The sequence below is a fragment of the Lycium ferocissimum genome, chromosome 3 (genome assembly GCF_029784015.1).
Source record: "Lycium ferocissimum isolate CSIRO_LF1 chromosome 3, AGI_CSIRO_Lferr_CH_V1, whole genome shotgun sequence".
In the NCBI taxonomy this organism is placed as follows: Eukaryota; Viridiplantae; Streptophyta; class Magnoliopsida; order Solanales; family Solanaceae; genus Lycium; species Lycium ferocissimum.
Window position 1 is genome coordinate 19,597,804 of NC_081344.1, and position 20,429 is coordinate 19,618,232.

Sequence of the window (20,429 nt, forward strand, 5' to 3'; positions counted from 1 at the left end):
TGGTAGCTAATACTTTTTTATAATCTTTTATTAGGTACATATATATATATATATATATATATATATATAGACTATCAAACAAAAGGAAAATAGTTTCAAGCATGCAAGTCATGTAAGCTATTATGACTTCATGGTTGAATTACTCACTAATTATACTGAATTATCACAACAATTTATATTATATATACTAGTTATGTGAGGCACATGCATGCTTGGCTGAGCTCGAATATAAAAGTAGATATTTTAACTAAAGAAATATAATTTGTGTTAGTACAAGTGTGCAACAACAACAACAACAACATATACCCATTGTAGTCCACAAGTGGGTAGTTATATGAAAGCAAAATTTTCATTCCACTCCTTTAATATTTTAACTTCCATTTTGATGAAATTATTTAATTCAAATCAAATTTGGAACAGAATTTGACATTATAACTTATGTATCCTAATTTTCTGAAGTTATTTAGTTCTAAATAAATAATCTATACATAGTTAATGAACTTTTAAGACAAATACATAATTTAACTTGTGCGGCAAGCATGGAGTCGCTTGCTCTCTTAATCAAGGATTAGGGGTTCGAACATGGATATGAAAAAAAATCTTTGGAGGAAGCGCTCCCCCCCGAATAGGCGCGATGCAGTGCGAATTATCTGGATTAATTGGGCTCAAATGCGGATATCGAGTGCCAATCAGAAAATCAAAGAACGTGAAAAATGAGGTAGGAGGTTCGATAGCTTTTGAAAAGTAGACTTTAAAAACAAAAACAAAAAAATTGACTTAAATAAATAAGATTAGGACCTAAAAGTAATTAATTAAAAAGTTTTAAAAAAATTGAAAATTATTGTGAGGACCACAAAAGTCCCATTTTTGAAAAGTAGACTTTAAAAACAAAAAAATAAAAAAATTGACTTAAATAAATAAGATTAGACATAAAAAAGAATTAATTAAAAAGTTTTTAAAAAATTGGGAAATTATTGTGAGGACTACAAAAGTCCTCACATTTGCTCTTATATAATATAATAATAAATCGTGAAACACACCGACTTAAATTTGAACGACAAATATGTCATTTGTCCTGTGCGTATAACAAAACGCATTCATTTTTGCAAGATATGAAAAAATGGGGACAAATACACAATAGCAATCTCAAGATATTAAACTTTTTGATATGTATTGTTATCCTGTAGCCTTAATCAAAAGGCCACACGTCTCTTTCCTTGACCCATGGATGTACCAAAAGGTACCCCTTACAAAAACACCTGCCTAAACGAGCTTCACATAACACCTTTGACCTTACTGTATCCCACCAGTTTTAAAATTAACCGTAATAGAGACATAGTGGTCATAAGTTATTTTAATAATTACTACAATAACGACCCTTTGGAGTTACCAAGAGTCCCAAAAAAACAGTACCCCTACCCCACCTCACGACTACAAAAATGATCATATTTCTCCATTTTTCAAGAATCAATCAACTAAATTCTCAATATGGCATCTTTTTCTGTTAAATTTTCAGCAACTTCACTACCAAATTCTAACAGATTTTCCAAGCTGCATGCTACTCCGCCACAGACGGTGGCGTTACCGCCACCTGGGGCGGCGGAGATAGCTTCTGAGAGGCTAGAGCCTAGAGTAGAGGAAAAAGATGGATATTGGGTACTTAAAGAAAAGTTCAGAAAAGGTATAAATCCAGCTGAAAAGGCAAAGATTGAAAAAGAACCTATGAAACTGTTAACTGAAAATGGTATTGAAGATCTTGCTAAGATCTCACTCGAAGAGATCGAAAAACTGAAGGTTACTAAGGATGATATTGATGTTAGGCTCAAGTGGCTTGGCCTTTTCCATAGGAGAAAGCAACACTGTAAGTACCATAAAAAATATCCTGTTTTTAGTACTCCCATGATCTCAATTTGTTTGACATCTTTTCTGTTGTAGAGTTAGTTTGACTTTTTGCTAAATTGAATTAGATTAATTCAATTATTACATTAAAACTCAGATATTCTCTGGAAACTATGCAAAAAGTGCTACTCCCTCTGTCCCATAATATTTGTCATGTTTAATTTTTCGAGAGTCAAATTACATCAACTTTGATCTAACATTTTAAGATATGTTTTCCCAACATATTGATATATGGGAAGAATTGCAACTTATATTACTTTTCGTTTTTGAATATCTAAATTGTAGTTTTAAATATTAAATTAGTCTAATTCAATTTAGTTTCAAAGATTAATCAAATTGACTCTTGAGAACTGATAACTAATATGGGACGGTGGGAGTACTCCCTTAATTTCATTTTATATATGTGATGTTTGATCGAATGTCAACACATTTCTTAAGTTATAAGATCATGCCAATAAAGATGTAATATGAAGTTTAAGTTGGAGATTTTTCAAAATATAGAAAAAGTGTCCTTTTTTGTACAAGCTAAAATAGAAGAGTGTCATACAAAATGAACGGATGGAGTATAACTCAAGCTAAAAGTAAGATTCTGCTCTGTTAATTATTATGTTAGTCTTCAGCTAATATGCTGATCATATTTACAAATTTGTCATCAAATTGTGATGATCAGATGGACGATTCATGATGCGATTGAAGCTTCCAAATGGGGTAACGACGAGTGCCCAAACTCGATACTTATCCAGTGTGATTAGGAAATATGGGAAAGATGGATGTGCTGATGTGACTACAAGGCAAAATTGGCAGATTCGCGGGGTTGTGCTACCTGATGTGCCTGACATTCTAAAGGGACTTGATGAAGTTGGCTTGACCAGTCTGCAAAGTGGCATGGACAACGTTAGAAATCCGGTGGGGAACCCTCTCGCGGGGATTGATCCGCAAGAAATTGTAGACACAAGGCCTTACACTAATTTGCTGTCCCAATATGTCACTGCCAATTTTCGTGGTAATGTGGATGTGACTAACTTGTAAGTCTTACGTACTCCCTCCATTTCAATTTGTTTGTCTTAGTTTGACATGCTGGAGTTAAAAAAAAATAAAGAGAACTTTTATTGAATCGTGTGGTCTTAAACTAAAGATGTGTCTAATGTACCGAAATGCCCTTTCAATATTGTGGTTTTAAATATGTCATGTAGGATATTGATGGTAAAGAGTTAGTAAATATAGAAAGTAGCATTCTTTTCTAAACAGAGTAAAAAGGAAAGTAAGACAAACAAATTGAAACGGAGGGAGTAAAACATTTCCCATTTTTTTGTTTTCCACTTTATAGCTTGATTGAAGATTCGAGTCATTGATTTTACATTGAACTTACCTTTTGTAGTGATTCCATATATTGCTTTTAACTTGGCGTGTTAGATAGACGAACTTTTTTAAGCCTTTTGATTATTATTGAGAAAATGAAACTTAATCTAACTAGAAATTGTAGACACAACTGTTTTTCTTTGCAATGGGGGAAAATGGGATTATGCTAGTGATGTTTGGAGTAATCTTTAAGATAAAAGTGTCAAGGATGGAATAATGTCTAATTTCAAGAAGAGGACTCAGTAGTTATTCTTATTAATTTGAGGGAGAAAATTAAATCATCTGCTAATCAGATTTTGCGATATGATGATGTTACGGCAGGCCAAGGAAATGGAATGTATGTGTAATAGGGTCACACGATCTTTATGAGCACCCCCATATCAATGATCTTGCATATATGCCTGCAACGAAAGATGGACGATTTGGATTCAATTTGCTTGTGGGTGGATTCTTCAGTCCGAAGCGATGTGCAGAGGCAATTCCACTTGATGCATGGGTTCCAGCTGATGATGTAATCCCTGTCTGCAAAGCAATATTAGAAGCTTATAGAGATCTTGGTACTAGAGGAAACAGGCAGAAAACAAGAATGATGTGGTTAATTGACGAACTTGTGAGTGATACCTTCACTATGTTTTTATCATTTGCATGCTTATTATGTCTTATATTTTTACTTGTCCCAAAAAAAAAAAAAAAAAAAAAAGTTGTCATTTATCTTTCATCTTACGTATGGCCTCAAATGGAGTTTATAAACTCATAGTATACATCGTGTTGATTGGAAACATGAGTTCCATGATAACATTTAATTTTGAGCTGCATATTGTTTTGAATAGAAGCGCTTCAACCAATCCTACACTACTAAAAATACAGGAATAGACGGTGGTTAAATTCTATAGCTAAACAGTAAAATACGTCGTTAATCCTATTTAAAAACGGATTAGTGACAGATTATCAAAAAAAAAAAAAAATGTTAGGTACGAGCTATTTAGGGACAGATTAGTGATGAAATTCGTCTCTAATTTCTTTGTTTTTGTAGTGTTAACTCATCATGTAAGTGATGGAATATTAATAGCTTCTCATCTAGGTGGATGTGTACAAATTCCCTTTCTAGGCAGAACCAAACTTTCTCTAGCTGATCTAACTGGTCTCATTTTCTCCCTGCTTGATTCAATGATTTAGGGTGTTGAAGGATTCAGGGCAGAAGTTGTCAAGAGAATGCCCCAAAAGAAGCTAGAGGGAGAGTCTACAGAGGACTTGGTCCTGAAACAATGGGAAAGGAGAGAATACCTTGGCGTGCATCCGCAGAAACAGGAAGGGTACAGCTTTATCGGTCTTCACATTCCGGTGGGCCGTGTCCAAGCAGATGACATGGACGAGCTAGCTCGTTTAGCGGATGAGTACGGTTCAGGAGAACTCCGACTGACAGTAGAACAAAACATCATTATCCCCAACATTGAGAACTCGAAGATTGATGTATTGCTGAACGAGCCTCTTCTGAAGAACAGATTTTCACCCGATCCACCTATCCTCATGAGAAATTTGGTGGCTTGTACTGGTAACCAGTTCTGTGGGCAAGCCATTATTGAGACTAAAGCACGTTCGATGAAGATAACCGAGGAAATTCAACGGCTAGTCTCTGTGACACAGCCAGTGAGGATGCACTGGACAGGTTGCCCGAATTCATGTGCACAAGTTCAAGTTGCGGATATCGGGTTTATGGGGTGCTTGACAAGAAAGGAAGGGAAGACTGTGGAAGGGGCCGATGTTTTCTTGGGTGGCAGAATAGGGAGTGATTCACATTTGGGAGATGTTTATAAGAAATCTGTCCCTTGTGAAGATTTGGTGCCAATAATTGTGGACTTACTAGTTAAAAACTTTGGTGCGGTTCCAAGAGAAAGAGAAGAAGCAGAAGAGTAATCTTAAAATTTCAGAATTAGCTCGTGGCGTTACTCAACACAGTTAATTGGACAAGAATGGAATGTGCTTACCATATTAAGATATTTCCAAGGTACAGAACTGGCGGTACTGTTGTTGAAAGTCAGTTGAATAATCAGAAAATGAGCTGTTCTTAACACGCTCACGTGTGATATAGCACGATGCAAAATACTTGTACTTGTTTCCAAATATAATTACAGGGTGTATTCTTTTAGAAAACAGATCCAAACCAAAGGCTTTTGATTGAACCACCCTTCTGTTGGTTTCCTAATAATATTTTTTATTTATTTTGATATTCATACATATCAATTTTTCCTATTATTGTAATCAATAAGTGTAGTTGGTATTTGAAATTGTTCTACTCACCACCAACACCAGGGATATCCGAGCAGAATGTGGTCAGAATGTACTTCGATTCCCTTGGCCTAGTCAAATATATTGTGTTGGAGAAATTCTTGAAACTCTGTTGAATCTGAAAAGAAAATGTACATCGAGTTTAGAGTCATGTTGACTTCATCTATTTAAAACTTTAAATGTTGTACTTAATTTGGAAACTCACTTCTTGATCTATCTAAAATAAAATTTAAATGATTTAAGACTACATAAAAAGTTCAAGAAGTTCTACCAATTTACAATTTGTGCTATCTAAAGATGTTAATCTATCAAGATTGTACTCCTAATTAGTAGTGCTAGTAAGTGTCATATGAAAAGAAACGAAGAGCATAGTGGACTTATGACCTGCCAATCACTTCCATTTGCCATGTAGCACACAATTGGAGTGGGGAATTTATAAGTAATCCAAGCGTTAAAACGGGTAAAAAACACACCTTCGTACTAATTTATGTGGCAATTTTCCTTTTTCGAGAGTCAATTTGATCAAACTTTGAAGCTAATAGGATTAGATTAACTCAATATTTTATGATTAAAATTTATATATTTAAAAACTACATGAAAAGTACATAAGTTGCAACTTTTCCTATATTAATTTGGTGAAAAAATACATCTTAAAATGTTAGTCATAGTTCATGCAGTTTGAATCTCGGTAAGCGAAAAGTGCTACATAAATTGGGACATAGGGAGTACTTGTTTTTGAGTTTTTACCTAAATTATCACCAATTAGTTTTCAAAACACACATCAACTATCAGTTGTTCATTTTTCCTAGTTGGTGATAGTTTAGATAATAAACTCTCAGACCTAGACCTGATAGTTGAGGTAGGAAACTAAAAAAGAAGCAATCGTTGAAGTGTGTTTTTGACTATTATCTCCTAATCCATACAAAGTATATGTGGGCAAAAACAAAGAACGTCAATTTTTTCTTTTGATATTTATTTTTGCAATTGGGGGCTGCAGAACGACATGAATCAAAATTCACTTATTAAAACAGACGATCGAGAAACGGGAAGTTCAAAGAACCTGCTTTAGGGCGATTACTCCGCCTAACTTTTTCTGCAAAACTGTTCTAGCAAGATATCAAGTTTGGCTAAAAACAAACAAGTTACGTTGCCAATGAGCACTGTTAACGTAAAGCAAGAAAATGACATATTAGTGTACACTGCATCAAATAGAAACCTTTATTATTTTTTCTTCTGTTAAGCAGCGATTGGAAGTAATCTGTAAATTACATAAATGCAAAAGTAATACAACGACAACAAACCCAAAGGTGATCCCACAAGCCGAGAGGTAGAAAATGTATACGTACTTTACCTCTATCTTGTGAGGTAGAGAGGTTGTTTAGCTTAGAAAAAGGTATGTCAGAATAGCAAAATAACAAGATACAGAACAAATGTGGTAACAGGTAGTAATACACATTAAGAAACTATGTGTACCGATATACTACAACTAAAAGGAAAAGAGGGGAGGAGGAGACCCACCCCCTCCCACCCCATACAGAAGTCGACAACATAGCTTCCTTCGAACCTTCTACCCTAATCCTCTACCTCCATACCTTTCTATTTTGGGTCATGTCCTCAGTCAGCTGAAGTTGTGCCATGTCATGTCTAATCACCTCCCCCCAATTCTTCTTCGACCTACCTCTACCTCTCCTAACTCCTGTTACTGCCAACCTCTCGCACCTTCTTATTGGTGCATCCTCACGCCTCCTTTTCACATGCCCGAACCACCTCAACCTCGCTTCCCTCATCTTGTCTGCCACTGATGCCACTCCCACTTTGTCCCGTATAACTTCGTTCCTAATCAAATCTCTCCAAGTATGCCCACACAGCCATCTGAGCATCCTCATCTCAGCTACCATCATCTTTTGAACATGGGAATTCTTGACTGGCCAAAGACATAGATAGAGACAGATTTTATTGAAATTTAATTGGCTTACGGTTTAAGAGTGATGGGCACAAATGGAGATGATCCTGCTATCAGATATATATAGCAATATCTGCAGCGTGGCATTCTTAACTCCTATCAGGTAACTAGTAAGCTTTCAGAGAGAAATTTACTTTCATAATCATGCATATCGGCCTTTGCCCATGAATATTAGGAGCATTTCATTTTGCAAGTACTAAACTGAGTATCTACAAATAATGATTTGGTAATTAATACTATTGTAAATACTAAACTTTAACATTTAGAATACTGGTAAATACTGAAAATTTTGTTTGAAAAATATCTCAAGTGAAATATATACTAACACTTCACTCACAAAATTTCAACTTTTTTGAATTCATGTTCCTTTGCGGGAAAACTTAACTTCGAAATACTCTTAATATTTTTCATCGTTAAACCAAATATTGTAAAAATGCGAGGATGTCTTCAACCAACCTCCTCTCTCTGTGCCCCCCCCCCCCCCCCCACGCCCCACCCAAAAAAAAAAAAAAAAAAAAAAAAATCAAAAATCACCTTCAGCCCTCCAGATAAATTACATGTAATGTAAAAAGTTATTTATTTCTGTCAGAGTCACTCGATACCTATGCTGGTGGTCGAAAAGCAAATACTATTGTTCAGTGGTGTGCAAGCTGCTCAGACACCCCGTTATCAAAAAAAAGATGTAACGGAAGAAAAAAAAAAACATTCTAGGAATACAAGAACTCCCCTCAGAAATCCACAAATTTGTCCTTACAGATCAAGAAATAACCACATATAAAAGCAAATAAGAAAATCAAACATACATGTTTTTCAAATCTTCTCATTGAAGAAGTCAACTAGCTTTTTCATCAATATATAGGCCAGCCTTCTCACAAGTTGGGTCAAGCAAATGGAAGACATGATCTTCCCCTTGTGTCTCCATAATCTCCACCTCACCTTTCCATCCACTCTTCTTAAGTGCATCATAATAAGTCAAACTCCTATCTCTCAGGAAATCTTTCTCTGCAGTAAAAACCATAATTTTGAGACAAACAAGATTGGACAATAACCTAAGATGAGCTGCTGGATTTAATCTCGGATCATCAAGTCCTTTACATTCCGGAAAAATAAACAAACAAATACTCATCACGTTCATCGTCACCAAAAAAGGGATGGATTAAGCTTTTCACTAGCACTTGCCCTAACCAACATGCATGTACAATATTTGCACCCGCACTGTCACCAGCCAAGAAAACACGCAAAAAATCAACGTGGTCCTTAATCCACGGCTCCTTAATAAATTCTTCTGGTAATATGAGATGCAGTGGCGGAGCCAGGATTTCCGCCGAGGGAGTTCAAAATATAAAAAAGTAAACATACGAAGAAGCCTAAGGGGGTTCACCGTCTACTATATATACATAAAAAATAATTTTAACCTTGTAAAAACAGTGTTTTTTTCTGCCGAGGGGGTTCGGATGAACACCCTCATCATAGTGTGGCTCTGTCACTGATGAGATGGTCACACACTTCAACGTGTAAAGCAGTCCATTTAATGACAGCCCAAGAATCATCATAGCACGTGGGTAAAGGGTGTTCGGGGGCTAATCTATAATCAACGGATATGGCAACTACGTTGGCTTTAGAAACTATAGAGTGTAGGTACTTGTCGTGCCCCGTTGAAAAAGCTGATTCAATAGAAAATCCGCCACCATGGATGTATATAAGGAGGGGAAACTTCTGGTTGTTTTCGGTTATTTTGGGAAGATAAAGGCGAGCTGAATTGTTGTTTATATCCTTGGATTTCACACCAGTATTGGGATTATCTGAGGGTGAGACATAGACATAATTATGAAATCTTTCGACTCTGCCATCTTTGTATACACGAAAGAAGGGAGAAAAATCATGAGCTATCATTTGCTGGGATTGAAACCATTCTTTGATTTTAAGGCTGAAGTCGTTGCTTGAGAGAACAAGTAGAATTCCCACTATCATATGTGAATTTATGAGTTGTTAGATATATGTTCATTCATTTAGAATGACTTTGGCATTGACTTGTATGTTTGAATACTCTGGATGCTACAGAGTTAATGAGTAACTCAAATAATGTTAGGAGCATGTCGTGTTTGAATACTATGGCGGCTATATTTTAGCTTACAAAGTGTCCCAACAAATCTTTCTTTGTTAATATTTGGTTATTAAATTATGGCCTAGCTGTGGCTTCTGCTTGTTTTGTCTGTCATTTTCTCTCTCCAGGTTTATCTTCTTCTAATGATTTGTATCTTGATTTGATGTCGAGTACTTTGAATTCTTCTGCATGCTTTGTCAGCCTTTAATTAATTCTTAAAACTCTGATAGGTCCTTCAATTCCATGTGTATTTCTTAAAACTGGTATTTTGCTCTATTTATACAATTTGACTAGTCGATTAAATGTTTGTTAGAGCTGTATTAGTTAGGAAAAGCAAGGTTAGTTAGTTAGCGAACAGTGTATGTATAGATGACATGTAATCATTTTCTTTTCAATGAAACACTAACAGTTTCCCCTAAATTGATTCTCTCTTCTCTCTAATTCACAATTCAACACATCCAATTCCAGGGTGTGTTCCTCAAGGGCAAACTGACTACTTCATAACATTATCCTATCACAGTTAGAAAATAGTCATTAGTTAATCAAATACTTAAAACACTCATCAGTCTTTTTTTTTTTTTTTTTTTTTTTTTTTTATCATTAAAATTTTTCAGAGGGCTAATATTAAATTATTTCTAAAATCAATCTTTTGCTTCAAAAGTCTTCAGTTCCTAATATAATTGGATTTATAATGGCGGAGTAGTTAGATGATTGGGACAAGCAATAAATATGTATTAGCTCACGTTATAATTACTAGAATCTAAATGGTTCTTATCTCTATTTTGCTTCAGCATTACACTTATATAATTGAGCGGAAAATGATACTTTGTATCACTAACTTAAGATCCTGAAATTTACAGGAAATGATCTCTTATGACCACTTACAAATGAATAGAAGAAAAATGATTTTTTAGATCTTTTATGTGTCATTTTTCTAATCTCTTGTGTGTAAAAATGAAAATTTATTGTTAAAAGGACATAAAATTAATATAACAAATTTATAAAGAACTACAAAATCATGGATAAATTTACCTTACAGGCCCTGAGGGGCGTCATAGACAGCTCTTTATATATATATAAAAAATTATTACATATCAAAGTAAATCGAAAAAATCGGATTAAATGGTATTAAAAAAGACACTACTTGTAACAAAAGAGTTCATTGGTTTGTTCGTGAAGTGTCCTATCTTCCTTTGAGAGGTCAAGGGTTTGAGCTTTCCTAATTAGTTTTATTTTGTAATTGGCTCATTTTTTTATTCTGAGAAATCACTCCTTCCGGAACCATTTCCTCTCGGACATCACATATATATCCTCAAGTGTAATATGCATGAAATACCATATGAAAACATGAATATGACATGCACGCAACAAGAAACAAGGTTGTGAAGTATAAGGCTCAATCTTAGCTCTTTTTCACTTTTTAAACGAGTATTAAGGAGTGATGAGAACACACAATCACAAATAAGACAGGTATAACGCATAGAAGCATCAAATAAGAGATCTCATATCTTGATCACAGTTAACGTAAAGTAATATAAGCTACTCCCTCCGGATAAAAAAGAGTGCCCACTTAGCCGTTTGCACACCCCTTAAGAAAATACTATCTCTTAGACAAAAATAGGTAATTTGACTAAACTGCCCCGAATTAAATAGGTATTGGGATTTGATCACAAATCACTTAATAGGGATAAATTTGGAAAGATAAGGTTAATTCTTTCTTGATTTGATAAGTGGACACTCTTTTTTACCCAAGAAAAAAAGGTTAAGTGGACACTCTTTTTTATCCGGAGGGAGAATCAGCTAATACCCAAAGCATGGCATTCAGACCGGACTATACGACTCGATACTACACAAACTCCCATGACATGACACTGATACCCAATACAAGGGCTCATCACCTCGCAAGTACGGTACCCCCTTTACCCATTACTCCCTATTTATTAGTTCATTTTAGCCAACCACATTTTAAATAGAGTCAAGTAAGGTCTTAACTTGCCTATTTAGGAGTCCGACGCTCACAACAAAGCCTTTCCCTTCCGTAAAGCCCCGTAATGATCATCTGTCTAAGTACGGATTCTACGTTAGCATACGAGTCTGTAGACACCCATATTGCTATATTATAATTTTAGACCCAATAAGTCACCCAAACAAGCAATCCCGAACCCCAAAGGGCAAAACTATAATTTCACCCTAAAATTAGGTTACCCACAACTCATAGAGCCTAAATCCCGAAAATTAGTCAAAACCGACATCAATTTGACTTCCAATTTGTAGAAATTCATGTTTTCAACTTAGGGCTTTTAAATCTCAATTTCACCACCCAAATTATGATTTCAATGATGAAATTTTGTAAAAATCGAAGGTAGAATGATAAAAGGAAGGTTAGAATCTTGTCCCCATGAAGAATCTTGAAAAACTCTTCCAAATCGAGGTCCCAAGCTCCAAATATGAAAATGAAATGTCCAAAATCGTTTGGGAAATATTTAACCATTGGAACAGTGCCTTCATCGCGATGGCTAAGACCTCCCTCGCAACCGCAAATGCTAACTCGACCCGGCCCAGCTTTTTGCTCATCGCGACTACGATCGTGGATCTTGATCACGCGACTCATCGTGACCGCGATGCTCCTTACGTGATCGCATATAAAGAAACCAACAACAACACAACAAATTTTTTTGGTGTGACAAATGTGGAATCGACCCTCTAAACTCATTTGGGTATCCCCTCACACAAACCAAATATGCATTTCAGTCATAAACACACCTCAAAAGCTTAAATCCCAACCAAAGGTCCAAAATACCCCTGAGTCCCTCAGGAACCGAACCAACAACTCGACTAAGTCATAAATCACATTCCGAACCTAATGGAATCGGCGAAACTTCGGAACGGACTCATTTACCACCGATGTTGACTTTAGTCAGCCATTTTCATTTCTTGTCAACCATTTTCATTTCTTAACTTAAGGATTTTCAAAAGGCATAATACATAAACATGCCCTCAAACTTGGCATCAGCTGGCAAGTATGCCCTCCAACTTTGGATGTGCACAAGTAGACACCTCAACTTGTCTCCACTTTGTCAGTTGAATACTCCAAATTACAAAATGATTATCTAGACACCTCCAAAATTCATGTGTCACGTCAGCGTCATGTCAACATTTGTGTTTACGTGTTCAACTTTATACAAGTGTTGTATGTATCATATTTTTTAGCAAGTAACTGTCATATTTTATTAATCACCAAGCATCTCATTACAAAACCAGAGTAAACCAACCGAGCTGCTCATCCAAAGTAAACCTATCTCCCTTATTTACAATTCAAACTACAAATCAAAGCCAAACTACAGCTCACATATACAATCAAAAAGCCTTTTGTTGCCCCTTAGTGTATGCACAAACTATCATATTAACAAACTATGAAGGCACTAAACTGCTCTTTGATTCTCCTTAAATGTCTCACTTAGTTAAAATACTCTAATTTGAACAAGAAGGATAGATTTGAGAAAAAATAGTGATAAGTAGATTTTTTTTTTTTAAATATAAAATATTTTGAAATAAGTTAAGTTAGCTATTTAATGCAATATTCAGGGGCGGTTTGAGGGTAAGCCAGGAAGCCCATTGCTTTAGTCCCCCGAGATATCAAACATCCCAATTTTTACTACTATTAGTATGAGCGTGCATCATTCCGATTAGACCGAAAAATCAATCGAATTGGACTTTTTTATTATTTTGGTTTGGTTTTTCGGTTTAAGATGTAGAAATTTTGGTTTCGGAATTTAAAACTAAAAACCGAAGAAACTAAATGATTATATTATGTTTATATTTAATACGTCTCATTCTTGGTACAGGGTTAGTAAAGATATCAATGAAAAATGAAAATATTTACATTATGTTTTGATTATGATATTAGGCGTACACATTTATTCTTGTTGACTTGTTCCATTGCACTTTTATAGCAGACTAGGAGTGTTTGTCTATCTCATTAAATATATATTGCTATCTTCTTAATGGTGTCAATTACTTCAATCATGTGAATTGAATTTAGAAAAAAAGATATATTTTAAGAGATTTCACATTGTCGCTTCTTATTCTTTACAAATTTTTTTTTTTTGGTAATTTAAATATAACCATCCAATTATATTACCGTTTTTCTTATATGACAATAAGGAAAATGAAATCGAAAAAAAAAAAAAAACTGAACCACAAAAGAGAAAAAACGAAGTTTAGATTAGATGACATTTTCTCAAAATTAAAAACCGAAATCGAATAATACAAAACTAAACCGAGAAACTGAATCCACACCCCAAACTATTAGGTATAATAATATATAGCTAATATACATCGTTTTGTATTTGTGTTTTTGTTTTTGAAATTCGATTGAGGTTGCTCAAGTAAAAGATCAAATTATGGTCAGTTCTTATCTCTCATTAATTGACACATTTATCTCCCTTTTGTTTCTTGATTTTTTCTTCTCCACATATATTCGCTTTTTTCTTTCTGTTTAAGACAATTTCATTTTTCAGTTTTAACATGAATTGCCTGAATAAGTTATAAGATTGAATTAGAAATAAATATTCATATGAATTGTAAATACATACGATTTGCTACAATTTCCTCATGCACCTCAAAATGCTAGAAGAGTGAGATGTAAATAAAAATACATATGAATATCATCGAATAAGTTAAATATCTCTTGTAAAAATTTAGCTTTAGACCATCAATTTTTTAAGCCACCCTTGTAATATTTATGATTTTTTGAATAATTTAAATGTATAAACTCATGTATTTGATAGTTGAATAAGAGGAATGAATACCACTAAAATATTACTTTTTTGTTCATCGTTTGCTATTCAATTTCGATTCCTAAAATTGTTACTTGGTAAGCTACCGTACTGCGGTGGCTAAGACTCAGATAGATTATTTGCTCCTTAAGAAGAGTGATAGAAGTGTTTGCAAGAACTGCAAAGTTATCCTAAGCGAGAACCTTACAACCCAGAAGAAGAAGAAGAAGAAGAAGAAGATGAAGAAGAAGAAGAAGAAGAAGAAGAAGAAGAAGAAGAAGAGGGCCGCTCATGAACGGCCAAGGATTAAATGGGGAGGCCTGACTGAGGTTAAAGCTCAGGAGATGAGGGAGAAGTTAGGGGTTATGGGGGCTTGGGGAAGTAGTGGGGATGCTGATAGTATGTGGGCTAGAACAGCCGACTGCATCAGGGAAGTAGCTAGAGAGGTGTTAGGGGTCTCGAGATGCAACTTAGGTGGGCGTAAAGGGTATTGGTGGTGGAACGGAAAGGTCCAAGGAAAAGTAGAAGCCAAGAAGGCTGCATATGTGGCGCTAGTTGAAAGTGTCAATGTGGAGAAAAAGAGGAGGTATGAGGCAGTGAAGCTAGCGGTCACGGAGGCTAAAACAACATGTTTGAGCACTTGTATAAAGAGATCGAGGGCAAAGGCGGGGATAGGAAGTTGTATAGGCTCGCCAAGACGGGAGAGAGGAAGTCTCGCGACCTAGACCAAGTGAAGTGCATCAAGGATGAGAATAGTGAAGTGTTGGTAGAAGACGCACACATTAAACGGAGATGGCAGACGTACTTCAATAAGCTCTTGAATGAAAAAGAGGACAGGGATATCGTGCTGGGGAGTTAGAGAATTCTGAAAGTGGTAGAGACTTTGGGTACTATAGGTGCATAAAGGCTGCAGAGATTAAGGAGGCGATCGGTAAGATAAGGAGAGGAAAAACGACCGAGCCAGATGAGATCCCGGTAGACTTTTGGACGAGGGAGGCAGGTATGGAGTGACTGACTAGGTTGTTTAATGTCATATTTAGGATGACTAAGATGCCAGAGGATTGGAGGTGGAGTACAATGGTCCCATTGTAAAAGAACAAAGACGATATTCAAAGTTGCAATAACTATAGAGTATCAAGTGGTTAAGCGACGCTATGAAAGTCTGGGAGAGGGTGGTCAAGATGAGGATGAAGAGGGATGTGTCAATATCCGAGAACCAGTTCAGATTCATGTCGGGCCGATTGACTACAGAAGTTATTCATTTTGTCAAGAGATTGATGAAGCAGTATAGGGACAACAAGAGAGACATACACATGGTGTTCATTGACCTGGAGAAGGCATATGATAAAGTCCCCGGAGAAGTCTTTTAGAGATGCTTGGAGTCTAGAGGTGTGCATGTGGTCTACAACAGGGCATTTAAGGACATATACGAGGGTGCCAAGACTCGGGTTAGGATAGTGAGTGTGACAACTCGGTAAGTCATTTTGAGCCTTTTACCTGGAATTCCTAAAAATACCTTTCCCGTAGTTTTGTTTTGATATTTATGACTTACGGGATAGTTGGTACGGATACCTAGGTGATCGAGAAGATTTTGGATCGGCTTAGATGGAATTAGAGTTTTCTAAGTTAATGAAATGGGCAGATTTGACCAAAGTCAACATTGGGAGTAAATGTATCATTTTGGGAGTTTCATCGATTCCATTAGGTACAAAATGTGATTTATGACTTAGTCGAGCTTTTGGTTCGGGCCCCGAGGCGTTCAGGTGTTATTTGGGTCTTTGGTGGGAAAGTTGAGTTTTTGATATTTTGGAGTTGACCAAGGTCAAGATGATCTCTTTTGGGAATTCTGAGTGTATGAGCGAGTTCATACCATATTTTATGATAGAAATGCATATTTGGTTTGTATCCAGGGGATCCCGGGTGAGTTTCGGGTGTTGGATTGGGAATTGGAGAAACCAATTTTTCTGGTTTCAGCTGAATCTGGTTTCCTTCTTCACGTTCGCAAGAGGTGGGGATCAGAGGGGTTGCGTTTGAGAGATGGGGTCGCGTTCGTGTAGAAGGTTTTAGGTCTGGGCTGGGTTGGCTGACCCATCGCGTTCGCGATTGTCATGTCGCGATTGCGATGAGTCGGGCCGGGTCAGGTGCCGCATTCACGAGGCTAGCTTGCGTTCGCGAAGAACAAATCAGACCTGGATAGAATAAAAACCCCCCATTTCTTATTTCACCTCCCTAAACCCATTTTAGAAGATATAGAGCTCGAAATTAAAAGATTCCAAGTGCAAGTTCAAGTTTCTTCATTGGGGTAAGATCTAAGCCTTAATCTAAGTGATTTCCATTAATTTCTTTCATTAGTTTATGCTTCTATTCATGATTTCTAATGTAGAAAATAAGGGTTTTCCATAGAAGTGGGTTTGATGAGTTTCATGAAATTGAAGGTTCATTTGGGATTAGAACTTGATGATTTTTAGGACATGAACCATCTAGGCTATGGGTAAGTTGATTTTAAGCTTAAATTCTAGTTTTACCCTTGTGGGGCTGGGGTTACCTTTTTAGGTCTATATTTGGGTTTCGGAGTTCAATACAGCAATATGTGTTGTTCAATTCGTATGACAGTATAGCTTACTAATTTGACCATGTTGAACCTGATTTCGTGATAAATTACTGTTTTGACCTTCGATATTTGCAACGGGATTTTTGTCTTAACTTTTTGGACCCGAATTCTTTACATGGCTTTATAGGTATCGTTTGACTCGTATTCTTATGTAGATAATGTATTTAGATAGATTGAGCTCGTTAGGAAGCTCTAAGGAGGGGGGAAAGCCGTACGGTGACTCTTGACTTCGGATTCAGGCTAGTTGAGACTTACTAGACCTTTTATGCCAACTAGTATTATGTGTTAGTTAATCTAATTAAGGGGCGTAATGGGGATAAGAAGCTATTAAGGGTCCCGTAGGCGAGAGAGAAGACGAGCACTTAGATCAAGTGAAGTATCGGTGAGGATGGCCAGTAACTAAAAACATGAACTAATAGGGCTTGTGATAGAGACTATGTGTTTAGCCTTCGTGCCATGAGGAATGGTGGATAAATCCATTTAGGTTGGTATGATTTGTTTTTTTTGTAATAAATGATTTTAGGAGGTTAAGGGAGATGTTCTTTACAAGCGCAGGAAAAAACCCGAGACTATGGCAAGTCCCAGTTACTAATAATGACACATCTAAACAATAGTACTAAGGATAAAAGTTTAACATGCTAAGCTTCCTATCTAATTTTCGGTAATTGCGTCCTCTATAGTGAACATCTCGTAACGACCAAATGAGTCGTTATTACACTTTTGACCCATTTGTCCCCGTTGACCCTTCCCCGAGCCTTGTTAGTATGATTTTGACCCGCGGGGATGGGCGACACGATTCTCGAGGTAATTGGGCTAGTTTTATTATGACTTATGAGAATTAGAACCTTAAAGTGAAAAATCTTTGACCGATAGTTGATTTTTGGGTAAACGGACCTTTTTTAGAAATCTGTCGATTCCGTGAGGTTCGGAGGGTCGATTATGACTTGGTGGGGGTATTCAGTTAGGTTCCCGAGGCACTCGGGAGCGTTTTGTACTAATAGTTGTAAAGTTGATTTTTGGCCGTTGGGGGTTGATTTGGTCAAATAGACCTCCGTTGGGAATTTCGAGGTCACGAGTGAGTTCGTAGCGTGTTTTTACGTATGTGTGCATATCTATTTTGTATCTTAGAGGTCTCGGGTAGATGTTTGGATTTGGGGTGAACTTGGTGAAAAACCAGAATTATCTTTGGTTTACGGTGTCTCGCCTCGGCGGGGGCGGGCGCCTCGGACGGACCGCCTTAGCGAGGCTTGGGCCGCAGGCGTGAAAATCCTGCTATTTTACTAAGATCCGCCCTAGCGGATGGTCCTTCGCCTAGGCGAAATCGCGACAGCGGCAGCTCTTCCGCTGGAGCGAAAGTTGCTGAACCAGAATCATTAAATGCCCTAATTCGAACCATTCATTTCCCATTCCCAGAATTAATTCTCCAAAGTGACTCAAGGGCGATGTGACGTGTTTTTTTCGAGTTGATTCATCTTGGGGTAAGTCTCCTTCACCTAGTTCTTGTTAATTACCATTCTAAACTAGAATTCTATGGTGGAATCTAGAAAAGCTAGTTGGAGAAGATGAGTCTTAACCTCAAGTTTGTTAATTGAATACTAGGCTATGAATGTGAGTTTAATTGATGGATTTAGCTAATCTAAGCATGAAATTTCATGAATTAGTAGTAATAAGCTTGAATCTAGGTTAATGAATTGATTATGGAAAACTAAGGTTTATGCCTAAATTGGGGGTTTTATTTTGAATGATGGAACTGATCACTAATTGAGCTTAATTTGCAATTGGAGAGTGGAATTTAACTTGTACAACGTTGGGTTACCAATTCCAGTCTTGAAATACCCGTTTTACCCTTGTGGGTCCGATTTCCCTCTTTTCTAAGTTGATTTTCGATTCGAACAAATGTGTAGCAATATGGGTACCGATAATCCCCGTTCTAACTTAGATTTCAATAATGACTAGACTTTGAGTATTCGGAGGCTCTTCGGAAAGGCAAGGCTCATGCTTGATGGTTCATGGCACCAGCTTGGCATCGAGGTAAGTTATGCCTTACCTTTCGGTTAGACTTCAATTAGCGAAACATATGTAGAAATTAGTGATTGACGAAGAAAGCATGTAAGCCTTTGGGTATGAAGTTGGGATGAATAATCCTAGGTTGGTATTGTTGTTGGACTTTGTGGGCTTGTCGACTTGTTTATCGTGATATGGCTTGTTGCCATGTGTGAGGTGTTGGGCTGTCATGACCCAAAACGAGAGGGTCGAGCGGGCACCCACACACTCCCCCCCCCCGATGGAAGAACCATCCCTTACCCAACATACAATCTATTAATGCGGAAGAATAATATAAATGCTAATAAGTCTCAAATATCATATAAAAGTAATAATTGCAAAAATACGTAAACTACATAGTGAATCTAGTCTGAATAGTACAAGAGCTTCTAAGTATATAACTTGAATAAAAGTTACAACCACAACCTGAATACAACTTCTGATTAGAATGAGAATTTAACAGAAAAGTCTAGATGAACTCTGTTGTTACACCCTGTACTTTATACGTTGAGTTCCGCTATAAGTTAGCCGACGTGGGGTTAGAAAGTGAAATTTTCATCAAGGTCATAAGAGATTCTACATGTTTATTCTATGAATATGAGAGTTTAAGTTATGTCTAACAAGTATCGAAAAGGTTGGAGGTCGAACGAATCAAAGGAAACGAGTGTGACAGCTGGGCAGTTTGACGCCCATCTCGACGGGCCGTAGAAGGTAGACGGTCCGTCAATCCCCACCCTGGAACCACCATCAAAGAGTCAGCTCTGATGAACTGCTTGCTGCCATCATTCGACGGTCGTAGAGCAGCTCGACGGTCCGTTGAGTTAACCGTTGAAGTTTGATGGTCCGTCAAGTTGACTGTCGAAGTTGAGGCGGTGAAAATTTTCTCTCAACCATCCTGAATCATCCATAAACATCTTAAGCTAATTCAAGTGAAAATCAAGTATTAAAACCCTAAGCTAGTTCATGGAAGATGATTGTTCTTGCTTTTAGTTGAAGTTGTGATGGATTTGGTTTTAAAGTAAAATTGTGTGGTTTGAAGTTCTTCAAGTATAAGGTATGTTTTTCATCTTATGTTGAGTTGGTTGGAGGTTTAGTAAGTCTTAAAGTCAAGAGAATCATGGTAGAGAAGTCATGAGGTATTAAGTTGAAGTTGATGACTATGGGTTGATTTTGAAAGTGAGTTTTGGATTGATTTAAGTTTAATTTGAATGTAATCTCTTGACTATGGTAGTGTTGATGTTGTTGTTGTTGTTTGGGAGTTGTTTTGAGGAGAAAGTAAGTGATATAGGGGAAATGCTGCCCAAATTTCGTTAGCTCATCTATTAGTCTAGTTTGACCTTATAAGCGTTTCAATGGCTTAACCTTAGTATGAATCATGTAGAATGT

General features: G+C 36.7%; 1 protein-coding gene and 1 pseudogene across 1 annotated transcript; one reads left to right on the top strand and one right to left on the bottom strand.

The window, feature by feature from the left end:
• Positions 1-1,387: 1,387 nt before the first annotated feature.
• On the top strand, positions 1,388-5,483 carry LOC132049988 (ferredoxin--nitrite reductase, chloroplastic-like). Its single transcript, XM_059440984.1, has 4 exons — positions 1,388-1,861; positions 2,570-2,924; positions 3,580-3,868; positions 4,435-5,483. Exons 1-4 carry the CDS (start codon positions 1,489-1,491, stop codon positions 5,170-5,172), a joined length of 1,755 nt encoding a protein of 584 aa, XP_059296967.1. The 5' UTR covers positions 1,388-1,488; the 3' UTR covers positions 5,173-5,483.
• Positions 5,484-8,044: 2,561 nt separating this feature from the next.
• On the bottom strand, positions 8,045-9,419 carry LOC132048746 (probable carboxylesterase 12; annotated as a pseudogene).
• Between the last annotated feature and the right edge of the window lie 11,010 nt (positions 9,420-20,429).